We start from the raw sequence: 24,476 nt of genomic DNA, 5'->3' as shown, positions 1-24,476 counted from the left end.
TTTTTTTACATTTAATGTTCACCCTTTATCCACCCGTACAAACAAATATTCCCCATTGATGGAAATATAAATGTGAATATATGGCTATTTATTTGTTTATTTTCCAGCTGATGTTATATATTGATCTTGTTAAGTTTATTATCCCTGCACTCAAGTTCACTTCACTTGTCAACTCTTTAATATATGCATCACTGAGGTTCACTTTATTTGTCTGTTTGCCCATCATAATTTCAACACATTTATTTTATGTCCAAATATTTTACTAAACATTTCATTCAGGTCTAAAAGTGCTACAGAGATGTCTAACAGTTTTATGAACAGAAATTCATCAACTGCAAAGAGTTCACTATTCTGTGATCTCTGTTGTACCTCTAACTGCTGCTATGTCTCCTTAAGCTCTATGCAGTTGCTGATGAGTCAAAAGCTACTGGGTGCAGAATACTTACAGAGGCGAGCCTTGAGAAGATTGACTCTGTTGAGGTTCTTTCTGTCTTTGTTCCTGAGGAAATATTACATTTTGTGCTTGAAGTGTGTCAGAAATATTGGTAAATATTCAACTGAATTGAAAAAATGTGTCTGTACTTCCTTTATTCAGCTGTATCATAGGATGCTTTTTTTTTTTTTTTGCTTTGTGGACCTCCTGATGTTAAAAGAAATGACACAGTCTGTTTGACAGGTTTGTTCCTTGTGTGTTTGTTTCAACAGTCAGAGTATGTGTCTTGGTTTCGGGTCACCTGCACTCCCAGATTGTCTGTTATGTTATTGCTTTGTCAATGCTAATTTGCTTTTCCTTTTAAAAAAAGCTATGTTAAAATTAAAAGGGGCGTTTCGTGGACTGAAAAAACAAGTGTGTTTTAGGAGCTCTTCACATTAAATTCTGGGTACACCAGCTTTCTCCCATAGTCCACAGAGAGGCTCCTTAGGTTAATTGGTGACTCTAAATGGCCTGTTGGTGTGAATGTGTCTAATTGTCTGTCTGTATGTGTCAGCTGTGATTGACCCGCAACCCAATATGAAACCACGCGACCCCGAATGAAAAAAGTGGTATGGATAATGGATGGAGGGATCTTTGAACTCAAAGCTGTGAGGAACTTTTTGTTGACATGGATTTTGCAGCCCCTCATGGACAAAGTGGTATGATTGATCCTTCTGATCTTATACATGTGTAGGTAGTGGGGGGTTTTTTGGCAAATGTTATGTTCTGTTTAGCAGTCAAACATGTCACACACTCTGAATCTTTGCTGTGAACATGTTAAAGAAACTTCTTCGGTGGTCGGGACATACTGTATGGAGCAGCCTTAAAAGTGTACAATGTAGATTAGGTCTTGAAATTTGAAAGTTGGAGAAGTAAAACAATACTGTGCTGTTTTTTTTTTGTTTGTTTTTTTTAAATGCACAAACGTTATTCAAAGGAAAAAATGGGTCCCTGAACACTGTTTGGAACTAAAAAACTTCAAGGAAATTAAAAAAAACTAGAAAGAATTGAAATGCCTATATTTTTCCTATATGGTCGTGTAGACCTTAACTATACATTAAATGAACTGGGGAATATTTCATTTAAAAACATACATGAAAAACAAGAATGATTGGCAAGGATCTTTTTCCTGACCATAAAAGCTTTACCAACATGGCTCAGTCATAAAGTTCTCTTGATTGGTTCTTCCCTTTTATCAAGTACATACCCCTCAATCCTTGACAGAAGTGTCGTTCATCTGATTTTTTGGTTTTCAAGCCTGAAACAGGTGTTGTCTAATTGCTCAACACTGATCAGTTGTCATAAGTATTCATTAAGGGTGTAGATAAGTCATTATTCACTATATTAACTCTTTGTAGTTCCATTGCCACTATTGTAGAACACATCTTATTCATATCTGCTTTGTAAAGGCTGCTAAAATGTACACTGGTATTTTGAGTTTTATACAAGGTCTGTACCATATTTGTTTTTCTTTAATTCAGTATAATTATGCTTGAATGGCTGATAGAAATGGTGCTTTCATAATGCTGTTAAGTGTACCAATAATTGTATTTTTCATTATAGATAATCAAACAAATAAAGTGACATAGTGTTTGTGTTTCCTATTATTTACAGTACATTGATACTCGCTGTTTCCTGCTTGTCAGTTCAGAGAGCGACAGGCAAAAGCTGCCATATGGCGAGACAGGAAGGGGAGAGAGAGAGACAGAGAGCAAACAGAAGAGGGGGGAGACACGAAAATACAGGAGGTTGTAAACACTGGGTCGGGGGGGGGGGTAAGAAGGCATGGACAAGGCATTTACAGTAGATAATATAACACATTTCAGCAACAGGGCAACTTAAAGTTCATAACACTAGAAGCTTTGTGACAAAGGAAAAGTGAGCGTGAACGCAAGAGAGGATAGGCAGGATCAGGGAAAGCATTGGGATGAAGAAAAAAACGATGGAGACCGGAAGACGAGTCAGACAAGTGAGAGGCAGAGGAGGTGACGGTGGGGGACGATCACTGCTCAGTGATGTGTTATGATCTGACACACAAACACAGAGAAACACACACTCACACAAAGCAGAAAATGTGTGCGGCATTTAAAAGGACACCACTGTGTCTTACTTTCTTCAGTGGAAGCAGGAAAATACACTCGTGTGCATCTTTTTTATTCTTTACAGCTAACTATTAATTGTCTACAACTTTTAATTATCTTTAAAAAAGGCAATGTGAGGCGAAAATAATTCACTTGAACAACTGGACTTAGTTATTGCAGCATTGTCAAACATGGGTACATTGTGGAATAATAGGTGTATGCTCTTGTTAGTATTTAGGGCATCAAAATGCTAACAATGCTGCTGTTATTTGTGGCATTTATGGTGTCGTGTTTTTTTATAACACACTAATCATCAGTAGGAAAAATATGTGGTCAGGTTTGTAGTTTTATATTATATGTCATAGTTGATAATTGAAATGTAGAATGCTTATCCTTTAATAGTTAACCATGTGGGAAGTGTAAAGCATCTTTTGGCGGTGAGTCCCCTTAGTGTCACCACATGAACCGATTTATGTTCCCACAATGTGATTAATACACACACGTACACGTACACATACACACAGAGACACTCTCTCTCTCTCCTGCTCCCCCTCTCGCTCTTCTTCATCCTGGCTCTGTTGCCAAGGCTACCGCACAGCCTCTTGCTGCATATACCTAGACGAAGCTGCCGCCTGTGGATCGCTCTCTTCTCCAGGATACAAACAAAAGAAAACCCATCTGACTTAAAACCTCCAGCTCTTTTTTCCACACAAACATATTTGCAGAATCGTTCTCTTCTAACCCCGCACACACACACACACCTCCTCTTCCTCTCACAGTCAGTCTGTCTCCTGCTTACAGGCAAACACACTCCTTCTTCCCGCAGACAGAGGAGCAGTAAAGGGATTGGCGTGGTTGTTGGTGTTTGGCTCCTAGTCTTTGGCTCAGAGGGAGCAGAGCAGCAGATGGCGTTGTGAAGACGGACTCAGCCAGGTAAGAGGACTTATCCTAACCAGACTTAAGGCTCTGTGTGAGTGACTGTTCTAGCACCTCCTCTTCTTCCTCCTCCTCCTCCTACTCTACTCCCTCTGTCTCTCCCTCTCTCCTGTGCGACATGAAGTGAATACCAATTCCTCAGCAAAGCCCCGATGGTGCATATGGCTGCTGCGCTCTGACTGTGTAAAGGTAGGGATATGTGTCCTGTAGCCTGAGTGTGTGTGTGTGCGTGTGGTTTTTTTTTTTTGTTGGTTTTTTTTCAGATCCCTTCAAGCTGATCATTTACCAACAGGTTGGTTCCTTCAATACTTTTATTTCTTACTGCTTTCTCTCTCATCCGTCATAATCCAAAGCTGGATTTCCTCTCACTCTTTCTATCATTTCTATGTGACAATGTGGGAGTCACCAGAGAGATAGATGCAACAGTCCACCTCCCCGGGTGATTCATTACTAATCCATGCAGCTCTGCACTGTGTGGTCGCTTTGGCTCACCGTAGCCATGTACGTGATATGAATGATGTGTTGTCTTAGCATGAATGACTGCCAGAGAAAGCCTTTTCTGTGCTGCTGTTTTGATGCAGTGCAATCATGCAACAACAGAAATTCGAATATATTTCCATTGGCTTATATATCAGCTCTCTGGGCTGCACATTTTAATTATTCATACAGTATAGCTGCGGAGGAAGTGTAAGTTTATATGTGGAGTTATTACATTTCTCTTTGAAATGCCCCTGGAGGTACCGGGAAGATTGTAGGAGTGTATGTAAACAAAGCTGATTGATTATCTGTCTGTGTGATATACAGGAAGAATCTGCAGGCGAGCTGAGGTTTTATTTTTAAGGTCACTGAGAGCTCATGTCAGCTTCAAAATCAGGATTGTATTTGTGTGATTGTGTGGGTTACACAGAGAAAGGTTGGTGAGGCAGGTTTTGGCCCTTGTGACTTCATCTCATGTTTCTATCACATCATCACTTTCGATAAGAGCTTCCTCTTCCCTTGTCTCACTTCACATTCAGCACTTCAGCAACACGCTCGATATTTCAGATCCACCTGAACACAGGAAGTGCTGCTGCACCACAGATTTAGCTGTTATGATGACCAACAAAGCAAAACAGACCATTGTGTAAAGACTAAAGTAGAAAAAAGCAGATTTGGACACATTTGTGGTCCAGACGGAGACACTCAAGACACCAGGGGTGTCCATCAAAAATACGAGCCAGCTGTCATTAAAGAAGAAATAAATGAGTCTACTCTAATTCCCTCTCGTTTGTCAGTGCAGATGGTGATTTAGGCGTTTTAGGAGACAGTGACTCCTGCTCCTGTGATTCTCCTGGGACGGAGGCAACAGCTTATTATATGGCTCCGTTTAGACAATGCTAGCTGTTGACAACTGAATGAAAACACTATACATATATATACTCTACTTAAAGACAGAGGGGGGTGGCTTCAGCAAGAGATACGGCTGAAACAGCTGTCAGGTTTTAGCAGAAAGGACTCCCCTCTACCTTGTGCATTTTTAACAAAATATTGTGTTAAATAGTGATTCTATCACAAGCTGAGACAGAGTTGAACACAAATGGTAAAACTGTGTGAAATAGGGCAGTGAGTTCATTCCAATTAAGAAAACAAAAAAGGAAGAATGGGTCCGTTAAAGGGTTAAATGCAGCGCCGTTCTTATCACTGAGGTCATGTCCTCAGTGTATTTCTGGCACTGATGGGATGCTACAATGTATATTCAGACCTCAGCGTTTTCTATACTACAACATATAAACTCTACTAAAGATAAATAAACGTTTCATATTTCAATACCAGAATTCTTAGCAGTGATGAAACACCCTGAACCAACTCGACTCAAGAAAAGAAATACAACAAATTATATTTACTTTTAGCTTACCTTGAATAATCATTTTGAACAACTAAATCTCTTTTCCAGCATATAGATGAATTCATATATTTATTTACTTAACAGGAACACATGCAATGAATGTTGCTTCATATGTAAAATACAAACTGGATGCCAAGCATACAGGCTCCAGGTGTATATGTGCAACCCTTTTCCCTGGATTAAAGCAGGAGCATTAGTTTTAGTCAGTAAATATTGAAATTATAAACTTAACTTGGGGCGGTAGGGACTTGGGAACCGGAGAGTTAACGGCTCAAGTGCATACGAGGTCTTGAAATTGGTCTAGTAGCTGGAGAGGTGCCAGTGGACTTCCTAAGTACTGCCGAGGTGCCCTTGACCCTTTTAACTGTCAGGTGTATCAGTCACTTAAAATGTCAGCAACAGTTGTTGCTTTTTTGTTATTTCCAGTTTATCTCTTCGTCTGGTACCCACCCTATCACAGTTGTTCCATGCTCCATGGGCTGGTTCGCTTGTGTTGGTCCTGAAGAGGAATAAGTATTGAACTCAGTTTTTCTGTCTGTTTCATAAAATGTTAAAATATCCATACAGGAGCTTTGATGTAAAACAGTTTGAAAAAAAAAAGAACCTTCATAAAGAATTTTAGAGTTACATTTTTTGTTTGGTCAACATTAAAGACAGATGGACTTTTGACTTTTAGAAGATCTGGTGTATTTAATACTGAAGTAAGAGAACTGATTAAACGTACCAGACAAATCTCTTAGTAAGTGTGCAGCAGCCAAAGCTTGTGTGTGAAAAACAAAGATATTTACCTCAAAGACTAAAAGCAAAGAAAGGGAGAATCTTTCAAACCAATGTGAATATTGTCTCTTCTCTCCCAGTGCTGATATATGTTTTTGAGTTTCATCTCACCTCAATTTTGTGTGTATGCACGGCACGCTACAGTGTGATGGTTGCCACAGTTACCAAAACGCCAACCTCACTGCGTCACTGCTTCAGACAACCTTCACACAAAAAAGAGATGCTTTTCCTCCCATTCATTGCTCCATCAGCTACCTGTCCAGCTATTGTTTCAAACCGGAAGTTTCTATTATAGAATACAATGCAAGTGTGTGTGTATACATGTGTACACTTTATGTGTGTGTGTACATTGTATAGATGCACATTGCCATGGTTACAAGGTAGGGTAGCTGGCATCATCACTTAAAAAACATCTTTATGGCATAGCAAACGGAGATAGGGACAGAGAAGCACCGAAAGTCGGTCTCTTCTGTTCAACACCTGTACTTTGCTGTTTCTCACACAAATACACACAAACACGCGCACACATGGGTACACACACTCACAAACACCCATAATCTGTGAGGGTTTCATATTTAGCTGAACTCACTTGATTTGTTCAATGGGGTCCCGTGGCACGGGAGAGGACTTCATGCATACTGACTGGACAGAAAAAAATCTGAAGGTACTTCAGGGTGTCTGGCTCTAATCATCACTTCTTAATTCAGCTGGAAAGTCAACGGGAGAGAGAGAGAGAGGGAGAAAGAATGAGAAGAGGAGAAATATTGACCGTTTAGTGTCTCCTTACATCACCCTCCTCTACTCAGATGGGAGCTGACAGGGGCGATACTAAACTTTCTCTAAAGGAAACTAGATTATCAGACTTTCTCAGGATTATTCAAAGGTGTTTCTACTTTCAACTGTTTGTAAATATGGGGACACATTATGGATTGACTAGTTGAACCAACTTTGGCATTGGGGCAAGGGTGGTATGAGCTTTATGTGCACATAGCACACACAAAACCCCCCCCACTAATTAACCATTTCTGTCTCCACTCGTCACATCCACTTAAACTACTTTCATTAAAATAGAATTGTATATTCCTGTGTCTATATTGTTTTACTTTTTCAATAATGATGTATGTACAAAGTCACAATATAAAGTTCTACCAAAAGGAAATGTGTGGCATCAGCCCCCTTAATGTTGCCAGTCCAATTCTTAACAAGCACACGTTAGATCATCGTGAATATTGATGTTGCAGAGATGAAACAGAGGCAACGGAGGCTTAACAGGCAAAAAGCTTCACTGTTACTGTAATGTCCAAGTTGGCAGGACATATGAGTCCTGTGTTTGTGTATATACTGTATCTGAGTCTGCGGTAGGTAAAGCTCCTCCTGTTCTATATCTTGTGTCTCTTGTGCCGCTACGACCCTTGACAAACTGTTAAATCATGCAATGTATAAATACGTCAGTATTTAATGTAAGTACAGAGGCTTAATGATGGCAGAGCTTTGTTACAAGGCTGTTGTGTGCTTGCAATGTAAAGCTGCTATTGGCCTGTTGCACACCCACCTCCCACACGGTGGATTTTAAGACCCACCTCTGATAAGGTTATGATAAATTAATAGTTTAGGATTTGGGAGTGGCCAATCAGAATCCAAGAGGGACCAATACCTGGCCATGCCACTCTTCTGTACATACTGTACCCCTGATTGTAAATCCTCTTAATGTCATTATGTTCAACAAGTGTTGTATAATGTTTCACTGTTTTTTCCTGTTTTCCAGGTATGACTCTGCCTTACAATGACTAACGTCTGGTTGCCCCATGATACAGGATTTTACTTGATCATGTGATCTGACTCCCTCCCCAGTTCCCTTTCATCCTTCATAGGTGAGTCATGTGACCGTCTGTATACATAATAATAATTCATATATGTTTATCTTTTAATATTCCAGTTAGGTAATTGGAAATTCCTTCCTTAGAGTGCTGTCATTGATAATATATATATATATATATATATATATATATATATATATATATATATATATATATATATATATATAAACTTGTTCCAAACTCACTTGGACCAAATTTAGCATCAGCAACACATTTAGACGAATATGATATGTGAGCAAACAGCACAACACCACTCTCACAGGCCCCCCACATCAGCACAGCACCGACCACGTGGCAGTTTTTAGCCAAATGTACAAAACACCTTTATTAATGGTTGAAGGATAAAAGAGCAGGGCAGAAAAAGGGCTTTGAATACACTGCTGACTGATACAGAGAGACAGTGTGTGCTTGCATGTGTGTGTGTGTGTGTGTGTGTGTGTGTGTGTGTGTGTGTGTGCTTGCTTGCGTGTGTGTGTGTGTGTGTGTGTGTGTGTGTGTGTGTGTGTGGATGATAATGCTCAGGACAGATGAGAAGGATGAGAGCCACTCTGTTGCCAAGGCAACGGACAGGGCTGTAAACACGCTACCCCTGACTCATTTCTCCACAATAGAGCCTCTCTCACAAACACACACACACACTCACACTCACACGCACGCACGCACGCACGCACGCACACACACACACACACACACACACACACACACACACACACACACACACACACACACACACACACACACACACACACACACACACACACACACACACACATTTCAGATCAATCTGAGGAAGACAAGAGGGTCTTGAGAGGAGAACCACTCCAGGTTGCTTAGCTATACATCTGAGCAGGACTTCTGAATAAACATAACCCTCCCCATTACATTGCCTACACTTTTAGGAAACACACAATCTGACCAGCAAACACAAAGCTAAGGTTGAATTGGCCCTATGTGAATATGTTACCTTGGAGACATTAATAGAGAATTGCAAGGGAATTTAGTAGCTTGAACAGTAACACCTTTAGTTTTTACATTTTTTAACAATGCCAACATGTTAAACCTTCTTTAAGTGTGAAATGCTCCTGCGTTCTTAATGATTTTAAGGATGACGTGTTTTGATTTGTTTGTTTCTGTTAATTGTTTTGAGTTAAGCAATATTTAAATATGCCTCATTTATTTTGTTCAAAGACGACACTGCAATATCAGTGGTGAGAAATCCATTTTATATTCCCGTACTCGGGAGAGGTGTGTGTGTGTGTGTGTGTGTGTGTGTGTGTGTGTGTGTGTGTGTGTGTGTGTATGTGTGTGTGTGTGTGTGTGTGCGTGTGCGTGTGCCAGGCAAAGAAGGGCAGGAGGGAGCGTGTTTGAGTTCCTGTAGCAGAGCATCAGAGAGAGGACAAGCTGACATAACAAGTGTTAAAAAGATAACCCTATGAGGCTATGGATTCCATTTATTAAAAAAAAAAAAAGTAAACTTAGCTTTTAGGTAGGTTGCATCTGTGGCTCTTTGGTACTTAAATGAATACCATGAGTAGTAATAGAAGTTCTAATAACACACTGTAAAAGAACTCCAATACAAGTAAAACTCCTCCATTCAAAGTATGTCTTAGAGCAGGAATGTGTTTCATTGGAAGGTTTTTATTTTACTATAGCAATTTGGCAAAAAGTAATAACTGAAATGCAATGACTTTTGTTGACTAAAACTAGATAAAAACTATGAAGGATAAATGTCTAAAACCGAAGTTGAATGTTGATCCTAAGTTTAAAATATCATCCAAAATTAACACTGCTGTGGAGGGGAATGAAATACCTGAAACACAACAGACCTTTGTTTTGCAGGGAAATCATGAATCGTAGACTGAGCAGCTCGACCCGTTCACACACCGAGGACTCCATCTTCCTGAGGCCTGACGAGGATCCTGTCTGGTTGGATGAACCCACAAAGACAGAAAAAATCAGCGACAGAAATCTTAAGAAAGACTTTCTTCCAAACTGCAAAGATGGATTTGCAGGGGGACAACGCCCAAAGGGAGAGGAAGTTTTCCTGCACAAAGTTTATGCGCTAGTGATGGAGCTCCACTGCTGGGCCGCACTGTTTGTCGTCTCCCAAGTCACAGTATGTGAATGGACGTACAAAATTTAAGTCCAAATGGGTTCTTGTTAGTAGATTATTAATAACATGTCTGCTTTATTTTTTTATATGAAACTCAATGCAAAGGATTTATATCATCATTTAAAACTCACAGCAGTGTTCTTGCTGAATTAGGTATGCATATGAAGCAAGCGCAAAGTGTTTTTTCAACTCCACCATTATTTTCTAACAAGAACCAATTTTTGTACGCCAAATTTCATTGTGGATATTTTAAAAAATATTTTAAAAACAACTGTAGGCAACGTTTGGAGGATTAAAATGGACACATCATCCCTTTTTCTAGAGCAGTCGCTTTTCAAAGCATGTTTTGATAATTCAAGAAAAAAATAAAAGAAAGGGGTTCAATGTCACAATATCGGGGAAAAAAAGTCTTGTAAATGCTGCATGGATTGCAAAACGATTTTGCAAATGCTTGATTTCCATATTTTTATGCTTGTATAGAGGCCTTTTCTTCTCACCTTTTATGAGCAGCCACAGCGCTGCCTGATTACTGCTGCATCAATGACTGGAGGGTACACTGTGAAACTAGTGCTTCTCTCCCTTTCTCCTCCCAGGGGTACTGGGTGTTTTTTGTAGTTGAAGGAAATGGACCCCTATCTTCCATCTACAAAGCCCTGCAGGTCATGGATTTCTACCTGAGCTTCGTCTTACCCTGTCACCCCATTCTTGGAATGGACGTAAGTGTTGTCCCTGTGATCTGACCTATCCAGTAGCAAAGAAAAACCTTGTGGATACACTGAATCTCCTGTCTCGCTCTTTCTGCACTGCACAGTCCATGGTGTTGATGAGGGAGGTGGTAGACACAACACAACACAGCTGGATTGTTCATGGGACTGCAGGCATTGGTGTGGCCATCTGTGTAACTATGGTAAAACATTCCACATTCATTGTTGCAATTGACCGTGAAGAAGCACGATCATCTTTTAAAGAAACTAGAGTGACCAGATAATTGAAATCGAAATCAGTTACTTACATATTTATCAACAAATTTACTTTAAAAGAGACAAAAAAACATATCCACAGTACCCTAACTCATCGTCACCTCTCTGTAGGTCATCCACATGGTGTGTAAGTGGCGTTATGGTGCTGGCTTGTGGTCGTCAGGAACAGTGATGCGGGACGTTGGTGATCGGCGTCAGTCTGTGAGTCGGCAGCCTTCCTTCACACTGTCAGAGTGGACGGACGCTCAAGAGGACCTACTGGACATGGAACCCATGCCCCAGACTCCCGTCTTTGACTTGGGCACAGAAACCAGGACAGAAGGAGATGCAGCCACCCTACTTGTCACACCAGTGGGCCTGCAGGAGAGGTGAGAGAGGGCTCCAGAGGCCTGAGGGGTATATTTGAAAATGAGACATGGTAGTTAATATCTATGTTTTTTCATATTTGATGTCATATTTTTTGTTTATTTTTATGCAGAAATATGATTCTTGCAGCTTAACTTTATGAAACAAACACGAAGGCATGTTCGCACAAAGCAGATTGATTTAACATCCAAGCAGGTCAATTTGGTCAATTTTATTCTGAATGATTTAATCTGTATCTCACAGGAGAGGCTCCAATGTATCACTGACCTTGGACATGTGCACGCCAGGTTGCACAGAGCCCTACGGCTACGGAGCCCAGCTCTCCCCACGAGACCAGACGGCCAAGGAGTACCTCCGACAGGGAACACACACTCTGACCCCGGCCATGCTACACAAACGGGCCATGGAAGACCAGAGCCTAGAGGCTGAGTTTTATGTGAGCTCAGCAACCGCAGCTCATCCACCTACATGCTTTATATTAGCAGGGATGAACACAGACTCACCGGAAAAGACATACTCTGACACACTTAGAACCACACACATAAACAGACGGAGGCACAAATGCACACACCCACACACACACACCCAATGGAGCACTGCACACACCCGTAAGCTTTTCCACTGTCTGTTAGTAGGCGAAGGCATAATGGATACGGACGTATTTGCATATAAAACCCCACAGAGAATTCCAGTGTCTGCTAGGCAAAAAGATAAGCCTTCAAGATCATAAATAAGTTAGCCACAGAATTTCCATCACTTACATAGCAACAGTTCAATGTGAAACGCAGTGATTGACATGGCCATGAGTTTATTTGCATTTTGAAATGTATTTCCACCACAGCAACTCACCAAGGGACATGGGACTGTGGAAGACACTCACTTTGTGTCCTCGGCAAGACCAAAATCTAGAAAAGTCCCAGGAATCCTCACAGGTTTTTAGACCATAGTTGAAAGCCAGACAACAATGAGTTGGAGGAAGTTTTTAACCCCTTAAAAAAATCTCCAAGGACTAAAAGTCTTGGCTAGTTGAAAACACAGAAATTAGACGCAAGATTGGTACTTCCCCATAATTTCTGTAAGAACTGAATGTTGTTGCGCCCATTGTTCTCTGTTCATGGGCAGGAAACTCCCATGAACTTTGTGGACCCAAAGGAGTACAACTACCCTGGGCTGGTGAGAAAGAACCGCTACAAAACCATCTTACCCAGTGAGTACAGCCCAACAAGATTATGAACAGCCAACCAAAAGAAAATGCAATTTTACATCATTTAATTTATTTAATGTGATTGAACTTGTTTTACTCTATTAAATAATTTGATATATTTTGTACATTTTTAGCTCATATATTTTTCATAGTCTCTGAGCACCAGAGTATTGGATCTTACCCTAAGGCTCAATTTAATTATAAAACATATTTGTAAAATGTAATCATGAAGTACAGCCAATGTCATTTCATTTTTCTGCTATCTCTTTAATGACATTCCATCTGTCTCTGTTACTCATAAAAAATATCTCCACCCCCAGACACACACAGCAGAGTGATCTTACACTCACTGGATGAAGAGGATTTCCTCACTACCTACATCAATGCTAATTATCTCAAGGTAAGTGAATATATGAGTATCTACAGTAGAAGCAAAGCTAACAGTGCAAGGAGGCCACTGTATCTGTATATATTCTGTGTGTTCTGTTTGTGTGCGTTTGCAGGGTTATGGGGGGGAGGAGCAGGCGTACATCGCCACCCAGGGTCCCACTGTGAACACTGTGGGGGACTTCTGGAGGATGGTGTGGCAGGAGAGGAGTCCGATCATAGTGATGATCACCAACCTGGAGGAGAAAAACGAGGTCAGTTGTGGTTAAGGAGGATGAATATATAAAAATATAGATATAGAGACAGCTGAGTAGATGGTTTGATTGGTCAAAACATCCACTTGAGAGTCAAATGTGTTTTGTAGAAATGTGCGGAGTACTGGCCTGAGGACACAGTGACCCATGAGGGCATCGAGATCACTGTCGTCACGGTAACCCAAGAAGATGACTACAGCCTGAGGGTGTTTACTCTGAAGGTGAGACACAGAAGGTCTACTGACATGCCACACAAGACGTGAAAAAAAAAAGCAAAACATCAGTTATGTCAAGGTTTTAAAAAAGATGAAAAAGAAAGTTTAGACCTCAAAGGTATCGCTGCATCAACAACTGTTTTTAATAAACCTATGGCACACAGTCTCTGTGTCATACACATCATATAAAGTACAGAGGCAGGCAGATGGGTTTGATGGTAGTTTGGCAGATATTTGTTCATAAAACATTATCAGCAGTATTGGACGAAACAAGTTCATCCTGTATTTAATGAGACATTACACTTAAATCACACGTGAACCTCAAGAGAAAACTCAACTCAACTCAACTCCAACAAAACCCCCAAAGTCACCTAACCGTGCAAGATCCAGGACCAAAACGAAGAACTGACAGGCAGATTTTGATTTCTCCAAAGTCCCCCCAACAATCCACTACACAATAATTTCAGTCCAGAATAACTGTCATATGAACTTGTTTTAACTTGAGTTTGAGCACTTTACGTGATGTATTTTAAATTATTGTTTGGATGATTGGTCAACAGATGAGTCTGAAGCCATCTAATACACCATGTAATGAAAACTTAAAGCACAGTTCTGGATCCTCAATAATCAAACACTTCCCAAGTTTCCATGTTGATTGATTGAAAGTAAATGTTTTTAATCAGTCGTGGTGCAGACTCCTAACATGTGATGAGCATTAGTTAACTAAAAATTCTAAGAGTAGCTGTATTTTTCAGTTCCATCTCTGTGTTCACGATGGGTATTTTATATGTAATTGGGGTCTTTAGTGTCATTGGCACTTTGGAAGCCAAACATGATAATTCAGTAAATGCAGCCTCCATCTGATTACTAATCAGCAGGGGATCGTTATATAACTGTGCTCTGAGTTAAAAGCATGTTGTTTATTCAACCCCTCTGGTTAATATTACCCATCTGTTTTATTAATGAGCATAGTTAGACCCCGAGGGAATACATGTAGCTGATGGATCTGATTATGTTACAGTGCGGGAAACAGAGGAGGAGACGCAGACTCAGAAATCATTCTCAGTATACATACTGCATAAGAGAGCACATCATGGTCAGATTTTTATTTTCTGAGCACTTGTCTGTATTCTTGTGTGCACATGTGTCTATGCATGGGTTCCAGTGTGAGGGAGAGGAGCGCAGTCTACGGCAGTACTGGTACACCTCGTGGCCAGATCAAAAGACTCCAGACAAAGCTCCGCCTCTCCTGGAGCTCGTGCAAGAAGTGGAGAGGGCCAGAGAGGAAGCCCCGCCCTCCAGTGGGCCAACAATTGTTCATTGCAGGTACGAAAGTGACTTGTTTGTGATACAGAGGTTGGTTAAATGTTTCCCCTTTTGATAAAGTGTGTCATTTTCTCGGGTGTCTGATTATCTCATGGATGATTTGGTTAATTGAAATGAGTCCGTTCAACTCTAAATAATTTTAATTGACCTTTAATACGTTCTGTCCATAGTGCTGGAATTGGTAGAACTGGCTGCTTCATCGCCACCTCCATCCTGTGCAAGCAGCTGAGGACTGAGGGTGTGGTCGACATCCTGAAAACCACCTGCCAGCTCCGTCTGGACAGGTGAGATATTCACAGCCCTTATCCTGCATAATTATACTTTAACATGAAATCCATATTTATTTGGGGGGGAAAGCCTTTGGTGCGTTTAGTTTCACATGATCTGGTTCCAAATCACAGACATTTACAGAAAGTTCTTTTCATCTAACGTTTGAATTGTTAGTGAGAAAAACAGTGAAATGCATCTACACACAGTACTTGTGAGTAAAAAGGAATTTTTAACTAGTTCAGAATCTAAGCAGCATGTTGTTGTTTTTCTTGCCTTTGAATAAAATTAACAGATTTTACTAAATAATGAATTAAGTGTGACCCAGTTTAATTTAAGAGTCAATCACTGAAGTCATTAGTCACATTGTGCATCTACAAGTCTAGACGTTACAGTGCTTGTCCATTGTGTTGCATGAACATCATGTCTGGTTTAACAAAAACGTTTATTGGAATATACCGAAATCCTTTTTACTTAAGACTTAAAAAAGCTGTAATAACATATGTTCAATAAGTGAGACAACACAGTTTGGCTGAAGTAATATATTCTAATAATCTTTGAATATTTTTTTAAGCGGGCAAAATGTTCCTTAATCTATCTATCTCATATGTGCTTCTCAGGGGCGGGATGATCCAGACAAGCGAGCAGTACCAGTTTGTTCATCACGTCCTCAGCCTGTATGAGAAGCAGCTGTCACACACTGCCGAGGAGTAGAGTGGGCATGACAGCCAAACCCAGACCGAGACACACCACTGTACACTGTATCGCCTCTGGTGGTACACCCCACTGTACCTAGCATCATCTCAATCTCACCCTTTAACATGTTCAAATCGTGTTGATCTCCTCACCCAAGACAGGCTAGAACAGACAACATCTGTGCTTTTTGTTTAATCTTTGAGCAGAGAAAAAATAAGGAGATCAGACACTTTTGTTTTTCTGATCCAAATTCAATCAGGCCTGAATTCATTCAACCACACTCCTTACTTATCATTTGCATTGCTGAGGTTTTTATTACCTGAGTACCTCATTTAGTGCTTATTCTGAAATATCCCCTCTTATACTTAATGTGCAGTTATCCAAATACCTGGAGCTAAAGTATAATCTGGTCACCTGCAGCGGTGTCAGATTTCTTTACAAAGGAAGCTCAAGATCAGCTGACCAAAGTTAGGATTAAAAGTAAGGGCCCTTTATTGCAGTATAAGTGCCAGCATAATTTTAATCAAATGCCAGCCTAATATATAAGATTTGATCTGATGTTCAGTTAGCTAACATCTTTTTCATTGATTCTTATTGACTTTTAATGTAAAAAGACATCATCACAGAAGGCCTATTTCTACTTGTGATGCATTCAGGAGCCACCTCATCTTCAGGTTGCATGGTGCTAAGTGTTCATTAAAGGCATGTGCAATGTTATGGAACATAGGAATGTATTAAAGTTAGGTTATTGATTAACTAATTAGGAATTCTGTGCAATTTACAGTATTATAGTTTTACCATGCTGCCTGTGCAGTCATCATGGCCCCATGATGTTTACAGTCAACTACTCAACTGCATTAAGGCCTCATAGACAGACATTCAGAGATGTCACAGAGCCGGAGACACTGAGGGAGCAAAGACCAGAAATAGAATTGAACCATCAATAAAAATCACTAAAAGCTATGGAGAATCTGTCATACACACAGGGAAGTAGAATGAACAGGACAGCACAACAGCAAAGTGCGCAGAAACGTACCATGACCATCGTGCACACAACAACTATAATAATCATGTTAATTTGGACATTCAAAGTTTGTCGCCCTTAGCGTTACCTGCTCTGTGACACCTCTGCTTTCAACAGTAGCTTGAACACATCTGTGACGTAAGAAGCCCATGATTGTTGTATAGACACAACAGGCCTAATCTGTATGAAGCACAAACAGACACACTAAGGTTGTCTGTGATGTAACAGTTCTCTTTCTTTCCATATTGTGTTTTTTGATTGTGTTGAGTTTAATGGATTGCATGTGCTGTATGGGACTCCATAGGTCCAAAATCAAAGCGACGTGATCAGTTGTCCTGCTTTTTGTTGTGGAATATATATATATATATATATATATATATATATATATATATATATATATATATATATATATATATATATATATATATATATATATATATATATATAGCTTGCTCTCGGCCAATGCTTTTGATACAGTTTGCTTTTGTGAAACCAACCAGAACCAGAGATATTTTTAGAACATTTTGATACAATCCTTTGGAGTAGATGCCTTGTGTATATTTCTGTTTACACCATGATGGAATGTAGCTCATACTGTGGATCAAACCATTGTTTTTTATCGCAAGATTTGACAGAACAAAAATGTGACAACTACCTGAGTTACCTTACACAACAGACAATACATAGATTATGTTCAGTTTTCAGTATCATTACTTTACGCCTTTAGGCTTTGCTTTAATATGCTTTGCTTTCTGTGTATGTTTTTATCGTTGGTAATGGAGATTTTTACCTCAGACTGACTTATTTCACTGTCCCCTCTTGATTCCATCTGTGACTCTTTAGGCCACTCTCAGTTGACAACATGAGATAGTATTGCTACGTGTAAAGGCAGCTAAAACAGTGAAGAAAGTTTTGTATGTAACAAAATTACACTCAAAAAACTTCTATCTTAACTTAATGCATCAGATCAACACTTACGGACAATATCAGAGGAGGGACATGACCTGTTTGGGCTCGGACCAATTCATAAACATCAAATCATTTTGCAAATTTAACTGCCACAATTACCTTTTAAAGAAAAAGGAAACAAGATTGATAAGAACAATGATTCACCAAACTTTTTCATCCTCTGATAATGTCCAATGTAGTTGAATGACAAGATTTTTTTTACTGAGTGCTCGTCCAACGCTTACCTGGTCATCTTCTGATGACTAAACTGGTGACGAAGAAATAGCCAAACAGTCAGACATAACCAGCATCAGTATTCCTCTCCTCTGCTACAGTACCGCTTTAAGTTGTGGGTTTTGCATCCAAATAAAGTTAGATTTTCATGAATGTGTGTTGCAGTCTCTGTGATTTCTGTCTCTTCATGAAACAAGAGCATAAAACAATGTAATGAACTTGATTAAGCTATCATACAAGTTTACAAAAGCAGTGACGACACACAAGACTGATGTGTTAGATAACAGGACCCTTTCAAAGCTGTGGTTTGCTCTAGCTGTGACTATCACTCACATTACTTTTGCTGCACACAACAATCTTCTCGTTCATCAGACTGCAGTACATCGGGTTAACCGCTGGGTGTCAGTATATACTATGTAATTGCACATACGTTATCAGCGATGTATTCACCTTCTGAGATGGCAGAGCAACAGAACTAGATCTAAGAGAATTAGATATTTGGTTGCATTTGTGAGTCATGAGTCTACAAACGTTTCTGTTGAAAAATTGATTGGACTCCTTGCTGTGCATTTAAAGAGTAATAAAAAGGTCGTAGGTCAAAGTTCAACCAGAGTCAGAACTTTATGGACATATGTTCTAGCCTTTAGTTTGTTGATTGAGGGACATTTCATAACACTTCATTGAAGGACCGAGGTACTGTATGTATCAGTATAACTTTGAAAAATGTTGGTTTTCAGCAATCAAGTGGAAATAAACCCATCAATAAATCCTAAAATCAGTCAAAAAAAAAAAAGGATCAAGAAATCAATAACTTAGTAAGATTAAAACTATGTATATATTAATAGCAGAAAGAAGACAGACAGAGTTTTGGAATGGGTGAAATAAGGTTGATTGACTTTGTGTTCATTTAAATCACTTTTTGATTTAATATATAGTGTTTGTTAATTTGTGCTGTTGTATTATTCGATTCTTTAAAAGCATTCAAAAGAAGCAAAGAGGAAAATAACTTGAGCATTGAAATAAAAGTTGGTCCATTGCAAATGCAAAGAAAGCAGAAGGAACTTTTTTTTGACAGATGTGCTTATTCTTATATTGATGTCATTTTTAAGCACTTTCTAAATACTTTGCCTGTTGAGTCATTTAGCATATCTTAATAAACTTGATATGAACATAATATCATATAGGAATATAAAGTACATTTTTTGCTCCCAATTATTAATTTTTAAAGACTTTTTTAAAAACTAATTGGCACTTCCATTTTTATGACTGAGCCATCATGTTGAACTAGTTTTACATTGTGCATACCTTTTACTCTTTTAGTGATAAAGTTTAATGACTCTGTATTCAGTGAATGTGAAACGTTTAACTTCCCTTGTCATAAGAAGAGCCAGACAAGCAAACACCTTACCCTAATGAGTCCAAGCAGTGGGTGCCTGACAAATTTAAAGCTAGGTATTGGGCAGGCCAATTCTGGCACTATGAAGAGAAAAGGCACAAGTAGAGAAGGCTGAAGGCTGAGGAGCAGTATGCCACATGGACTGCCTTCAAGGCGAGCCAAGCCAGCCTTTCTTGGCAGTATGCTTGTTACATTGAAACCCTAACCCTGGTTTTAATGTTTCTCTTTGTCTTCATGTTGTTTGGTGACTAAACAAATAAAACTGTGTTGCCGTGAAAACATGACAGTGTATGTATTACAAGTATACACACTGATGGTTAGTTGTTCATACCGTAAATTTAATTTATGCTCATGTCGCAACTTTACCATTTTGTCAGGAGGTCAACATTTAAGAGACTAGCTTCCACAGCAATGCTGGCCTGTATGTGCAGCTGATCTGAGTCCAAGCAGAGCTTTGGGTTAATGTTAGTGTCAGCATGCTCTCATTCTGTTATTAAGGAGTCTTCTTTGTTTGCTAATAAGGTTAAGGTTAAACTGAGGCTAAAGGCACCTAAAGCCATCCTTTATGGACAACACGTCTGTTCAAATTTTCCCACTCAAACGAGTCAATCGATTAGTTTTATAGTTTTAAAGAAGATTAAAGAAAATTAAAGAAGTCAGTTATACTAACCCAGGAGACATTTTTTTGGAGAGCTGCATGAGGAATTTGTGCCGCCTGTAATGCTTTCTTTACATGCTTACAAATTAGAGATTAAAAAGCAAGAGAGAAAAATCAATAGAGTAAGTTATTTTGATAATGTTATATTACCAGGGCTGCAAAGATATCTCCAAACTGTATCAGGGATCCACTCCATTGTTTTTTTTTCTTTTACATTGTCGATCTTTATTTTCAACTAAGCTAAGCCTAGCTTGTTAGAGTCTGTGGTGAAAACATTATGCAATCAATTCATGTTCTTGTGTTTGTAGTTTCTCAGTTTCAGCTTGTTGAATAAGCCGTACATTTTAAACATTGCCCTCAAAAACATCAAAGAAACTGAAAAAAAAAACCATTAGGTGACTGTATTATATGCTACTGTATATGTTAGCATTTAGGTCTGGGCTAACACTGTCAGACAGCCTCACAGTTCTCAGTCTTATGTTTACGTTTCAATTAAAAATGTCACATCAGACAAAATAGCAATCATAAAAATAATTTGGGCTAATATAACATGTCTTCAACCGACACATGTTTGTAATAAGTATGTTTGTAATACATATGTTGGTAATGTGTGTAAAGAAAAAAACAGTGATGGTCAAATATATCATTTTTATCCCTAAGGAGCATTTTTTCCGTATGGCCAGCAGTGACCAAATAAATAAAAGGCACACAATGAATATTACGAAATGTAATGTTAGCATGATACGTTATTTGTAGGACTAACTTCTACAAGAGGTTAACAACAGGTTTTAAAAGTAGGCTATATTTGTCCTGCTTCTTTTCGAAATGTATCTGCAGCCAGAGGATGGCACCATGAACTCTTTGTACAGTGACAAGGATTAGCCAGGAACAACAGGCCCTCTCAAGATCCTACAATTTTACTAACACCTTGACATATACCTGAGTCTGCTATAGCTTTTAAGGCAACGTGGCCTGTGCAAACCTACAGTAAGTCAAAGGAGATACAAAAAAAGAAGAATGAAAAATGTTTCATAAGTATTATGAAAAGTAAAACTTGATAAAAGAACATGCACTGAGGATTTTTACTCAACCACGTGAAGCTCAAAGGTCAGCTTGTCAGCCAACTCCACGGCTTTATCTTTTATCAGCAATGAAGAGATAGATTCTTCCTTAAATGTAATGCAACTGTCCTTTTACTCTTTATGACATCAATTGTTTAAAAAAAAAGTATGTCCACGTGACTGCTGTTTTTTGCATGTTTGTGGTAAACTCATTTGGATTCAAATATCATTTTTGTCAATAAAAAACCCAAAAACAAATAGGGTTATTTATAGAGTAGCATTGTAATTTTATGTTGCTTAAAAATGATAAAAGATTAAGTGCAATATCTCGATTTATTTGATGAACCTTTTTTTCTTGTAACCTGTTTCTTCATTTTTATAACCTAATTGTATTACACTGGTTAGTGGCTATGGAAAATGTGTAACTGCACCATTCATAAGCGTGTCTCCTTTAAATAGACGAACTGTCCCTTTAATCCATGAATCAGACCTCCGACGTCACTCATTCCCTGAGCCGCCTGCACTGATTGGTTGAAGGTGACGTCAACCTCGCAATTTTTTTTCTGTTCTCCCTGCTGAACCATGACCTCATCGGTTTAGTTCAAGACAGTGCTAAAGTGCACCTACTGTTACTAACCCCCCTCCCTCCTAAACACACTCACGCACTACCTGGTTTAGCCTAAACCTACCCTAGCAAAGTTAATCCCCCCCCCTTACGAGCCAACCACGTATCCCAGCCTGATAACCGGCTGAAGGAGCGAGTATACAGGCTATCACCACGCTTTAATGTCTGAGTTGTTCCTGGCGCTGTCACCCTCTGTCAGCTGTCCGGACACACAGACAGGTAAACACGGGTCAGCCCCATGAAGACACCGCGGCTGTCCCCACACACATGGAGGACAAACAGTTGAATGACAGACAGGAGTCGCGCGGAGCGAGAGGTGAGTGTGAGTGTGTGTGTGTGTGTGTGTGTGTGTGTGTGAGTGTGTATGTGTGTTTGTAAAAGAAATAATCTAACAAGTGCGTTGCTACTACCCATAGAGCTAGCTTTAGGTTAGCAGCGGCTGCTTGCTATCTGCGCTCGTGACCCCCCACTGCTGCAGCGAGTCTGTCAGCGCGCGCTCACCTCCCCTCCTCCCTGTGTGCACGTCAGTTTAATAATGGAAATTAAACCCGTCTCTTGAAGTTATCGATTGTGTTATTTCGACAACTATCTGATGTTTCATTTTCGTCCGGTCCAGGTGGGTTCAGTCTATCTTTCTCGTGTTTTCTCATTATTTTGCGGACTGCGTGCAGCATTTGATCATCATAGCAGCCTGTACGATCATTGGAGTGGTTTATTTTCGCATGCGGACATATCCACGCGTCACAACAAAACAGGGCAGGTTTTGCACTCAAACTGTAAGCCATAACCATTGCATTTAATTATGCTTATGATGGTGACTATTTAAAAGCAATAGCACTGTATGCATTTTTTGTTTCCGTCTTCATTTTAAATGTAGGTCGGTTTATTATAGTGCGGAACGACAGCACACCCTCATCATTGTTATGAACGTTATCAAAGACGACACAGTGTCCTATTTATTTCCTCGTGCGCCGCATCTCTTTATGTTTTTCTAACATCTTCATAAACGCTTTCTGCATTGTAATTCAAATTCTGTTAATAGGCCACATGGGGTATAGCCTATTTTATTTCTGGTATCGTTGGTATTCTTTGCCACAGTATCCATGTCGTGATTATTGTTGTGGTAGAGTCCGGGGTAGCCCCACTTTGTTATTCGACCCCGCAATTTGCAGCAGCCAACAGGGAGGTTATTGATTAAAGGGCATCAGAAGGTTTTAGACCTGGTTATGTTGTTTACAGTACGGTGATGCTCTGCTGCACCAGAGCCAATAACCAGACACACATTTTTTAAATTCATGTTCTCTGTATCTTTGAATAATTTTAATGTTTTCCATTTCTGTGCTAAACCCAGGCTTTTCACTCTACTGACTATGTTTGTGATTAACGCATTTAGCCTTCTGTTTACATCCAGATGCTGCTTATCAACCTCATGTTAGCATCCACATAAAGTATTTATTTGATGTATTTAAGATCGGTTCAGTGTGGATAGATTGCACACTGGTGTGTTATTATTGTACTAGAGAAGCAGTAAAACGACACATACGACCCCTAGTTGTCAGAATGTAACTTAAAGTGAAGACTGTGCAATAAAGCTGAAACTAACTTTAGTTTATTGACAGAACATGAATGCAGTTTTTCACATTTGATTATCCCCTCTTATTAAAATGCAAAACACCCAATAACTACAATACATGGGGATTTGATCATAAACTGAATATATTGCATTGTAAGTCTGACCAAACAGGACGATTATAACATGGCAGAACAATCATTGATTTCAAATATACATTGAGACAGATATTTCTACTCTGAGTTTAGGGCATCAATAGTCTTTTGCCAAAGAAATTATGTAACTAAAGAAATGTTTCTTCAATTTTCTTAATTTTAGAGAGACAAGTTCGACTTTGTTGTGGCATCAGCTGGACTTACAAAAACAGTGCAAATATAGATTTGATGTATTCTAATTTCATTGGTTATTTATTAGTCATTAACCCAGCAACATTTTGAATCCAAATAGGATCTGTTACTTTTGATAAGAATTATTTTCTATGAATTGCATTAGCCTGGCGTTGGTTGTGTTGGCCTGAGCTAATTGTTGCGATGGCATGTAAAGTACCACCACGCAAACAATTCTAAGAGACGGCATGTGAACACACATGCATGCACACTTTCAGTGCATGATCGCTCCTGAGGCTCAGAGTAAAGGCCAAGAGACAACTGATGATGTCATTGTGTGTGGTCTAAACAAACAAGGCAGGCCTGTCTTTGTATGAAGTAGAGAACAGCTTTTTATCAGTGCAGTCAGGGCTCTGGCCACAGGTGACGTTACTCAGGGAGTAAATGAATGACCTGGATGGTATTACATCAGTGCTGGTTGCCCTCCAGTTGCTCTCTTTGTGTTTGTCTCTCTCCCTCACGTCTGATATGACTTTATAGAGTTGAGCAGTCATGCTTAGCTCATGCCATCGCACTGATATTCCTGCAATGGATTATTCATTGTGCTGTATCAAGATGGAGCTACTTCCTCTTTGTTGTCTTAGTGACCTAAAGAAATATTTGTTGTTATCAGTCTCTGTTATCTGCTGTAAAGAGAGTGACAGTAAAGTCTGTTGATGATTAGTTGGAATGAACTTTGGTGCTGTGAAACTGGGATTTCCTCTTTTCTCTGTAGATTTAAAAAAAAAAGCTGTT

General features: G+C 39.4%; 2 protein-coding genes across 6 annotated transcripts in view; both read left to right on the top strand.

Moving 5' to 3' along the window:
• Nucleotides 1-3,136: 3,136 nt before the first annotated feature.
• Nucleotides 3,137-17,229, top strand: LOC306825315 (tyrosine-protein phosphatase non-receptor type 5-like). Of its 3 annotated transcripts, none has more exons than XM_079345985.1 (15): nucleotides 3,137-3,489; nucleotides 3,756-3,784; nucleotides 7,920-8,025; nucleotides 9,871-10,147; nucleotides 10,738-10,860; nucleotides 10,956-11,051; nucleotides 11,236-11,492; nucleotides 11,734-11,926; nucleotides 12,613-12,697; nucleotides 13,015-13,094; nucleotides 13,198-13,335; nucleotides 13,446-13,556; nucleotides 14,716-14,876; nucleotides 15,047-15,160; nucleotides 15,764-17,229. In XM_079345985.1, the coding sequence occupies exons 4-15, from the start codon at nucleotides 9,878-9,880 to the stop codon at nucleotides 15,855-15,857; spliced, it is 1,722 nt and encodes a 573-aa protein (XP_079202111.1). In that variant the 5' UTR covers nucleotides 3,137-3,489; nucleotides 3,756-3,784; nucleotides 7,920-8,025; nucleotides 9,871-9,877; the 3' UTR covers nucleotides 15,858-17,229. The 3 variants fall into 3 exon arrangements, with proteins under 3 accessions (XP_079202111.1, XP_079202110.1, XP_079202109.1); XM_079345984.1 differs by lacking the exon at nucleotides 3,756-3,784 and adding an exon at nucleotides 3,617-3,681; XM_079345983.1 differs by lacking the exon at nucleotides 3,756-3,784.
• Nucleotides 17,230-21,673: 4,444 nt separating this feature from the next.
• dusp8a (dual specificity phosphatase 8a) overlaps nucleotides 21,674-24,476 on the top strand; it is a 42,074-nt gene continuing 39,271 nt past the window's right edge. The window contains exon 1 of one of the 3 annotated variants that reach the window (XM_079347103.1): nucleotides 21,674-22,101. The gene's annotated coding sequence lies outside the window, so the exon portion shown is untranslated. Of the gene's footprint in view, nucleotides 22,102-22,130; nucleotides 22,402-22,427; nucleotides 22,562-24,476 lie in introns of those variants that run through there. The other 2 variants (XM_079347104.1, XM_079347106.1) reach the window with 2 other exon arrangements.

This window comes from Symphodus melops, assembly GCF_947650265.1.
Source record: "Symphodus melops genome assembly, chromosome: 6".
In the NCBI taxonomy this organism is placed as follows: domain Eukaryota; kingdom Metazoa; phylum Chordata; class Actinopteri; order Labriformes; family Labridae; genus Symphodus; species Symphodus melops.
Note: the sequence above shows the minus strand (reverse complement) of the source record. Positions and strands in the feature narration are given on the sequence as shown.

Coding starts and splice junctions, on each gene's coding strand:
- LOC306825315 (XM_079345983.1), top strand. CDS start 9,878: ATGAATCGTAGACTGAGCAGCTCGACCCGTTCACACACCGAGGACTCC. Junction 13,557..14,715: donor TGAGGGTGTTTACTCTGAAG/GTGAGACACAGA, acceptor CATGGGTTCCAG/TGTGAGGGAGAGGAGCGCAG. Junction 15,161..15,763: donor TGCCAGCTCCGTCTGGACAG/GTGAGATATTCA, acceptor TGTGCTTCTCAG/GGGCGGGATGATCCAGACAA.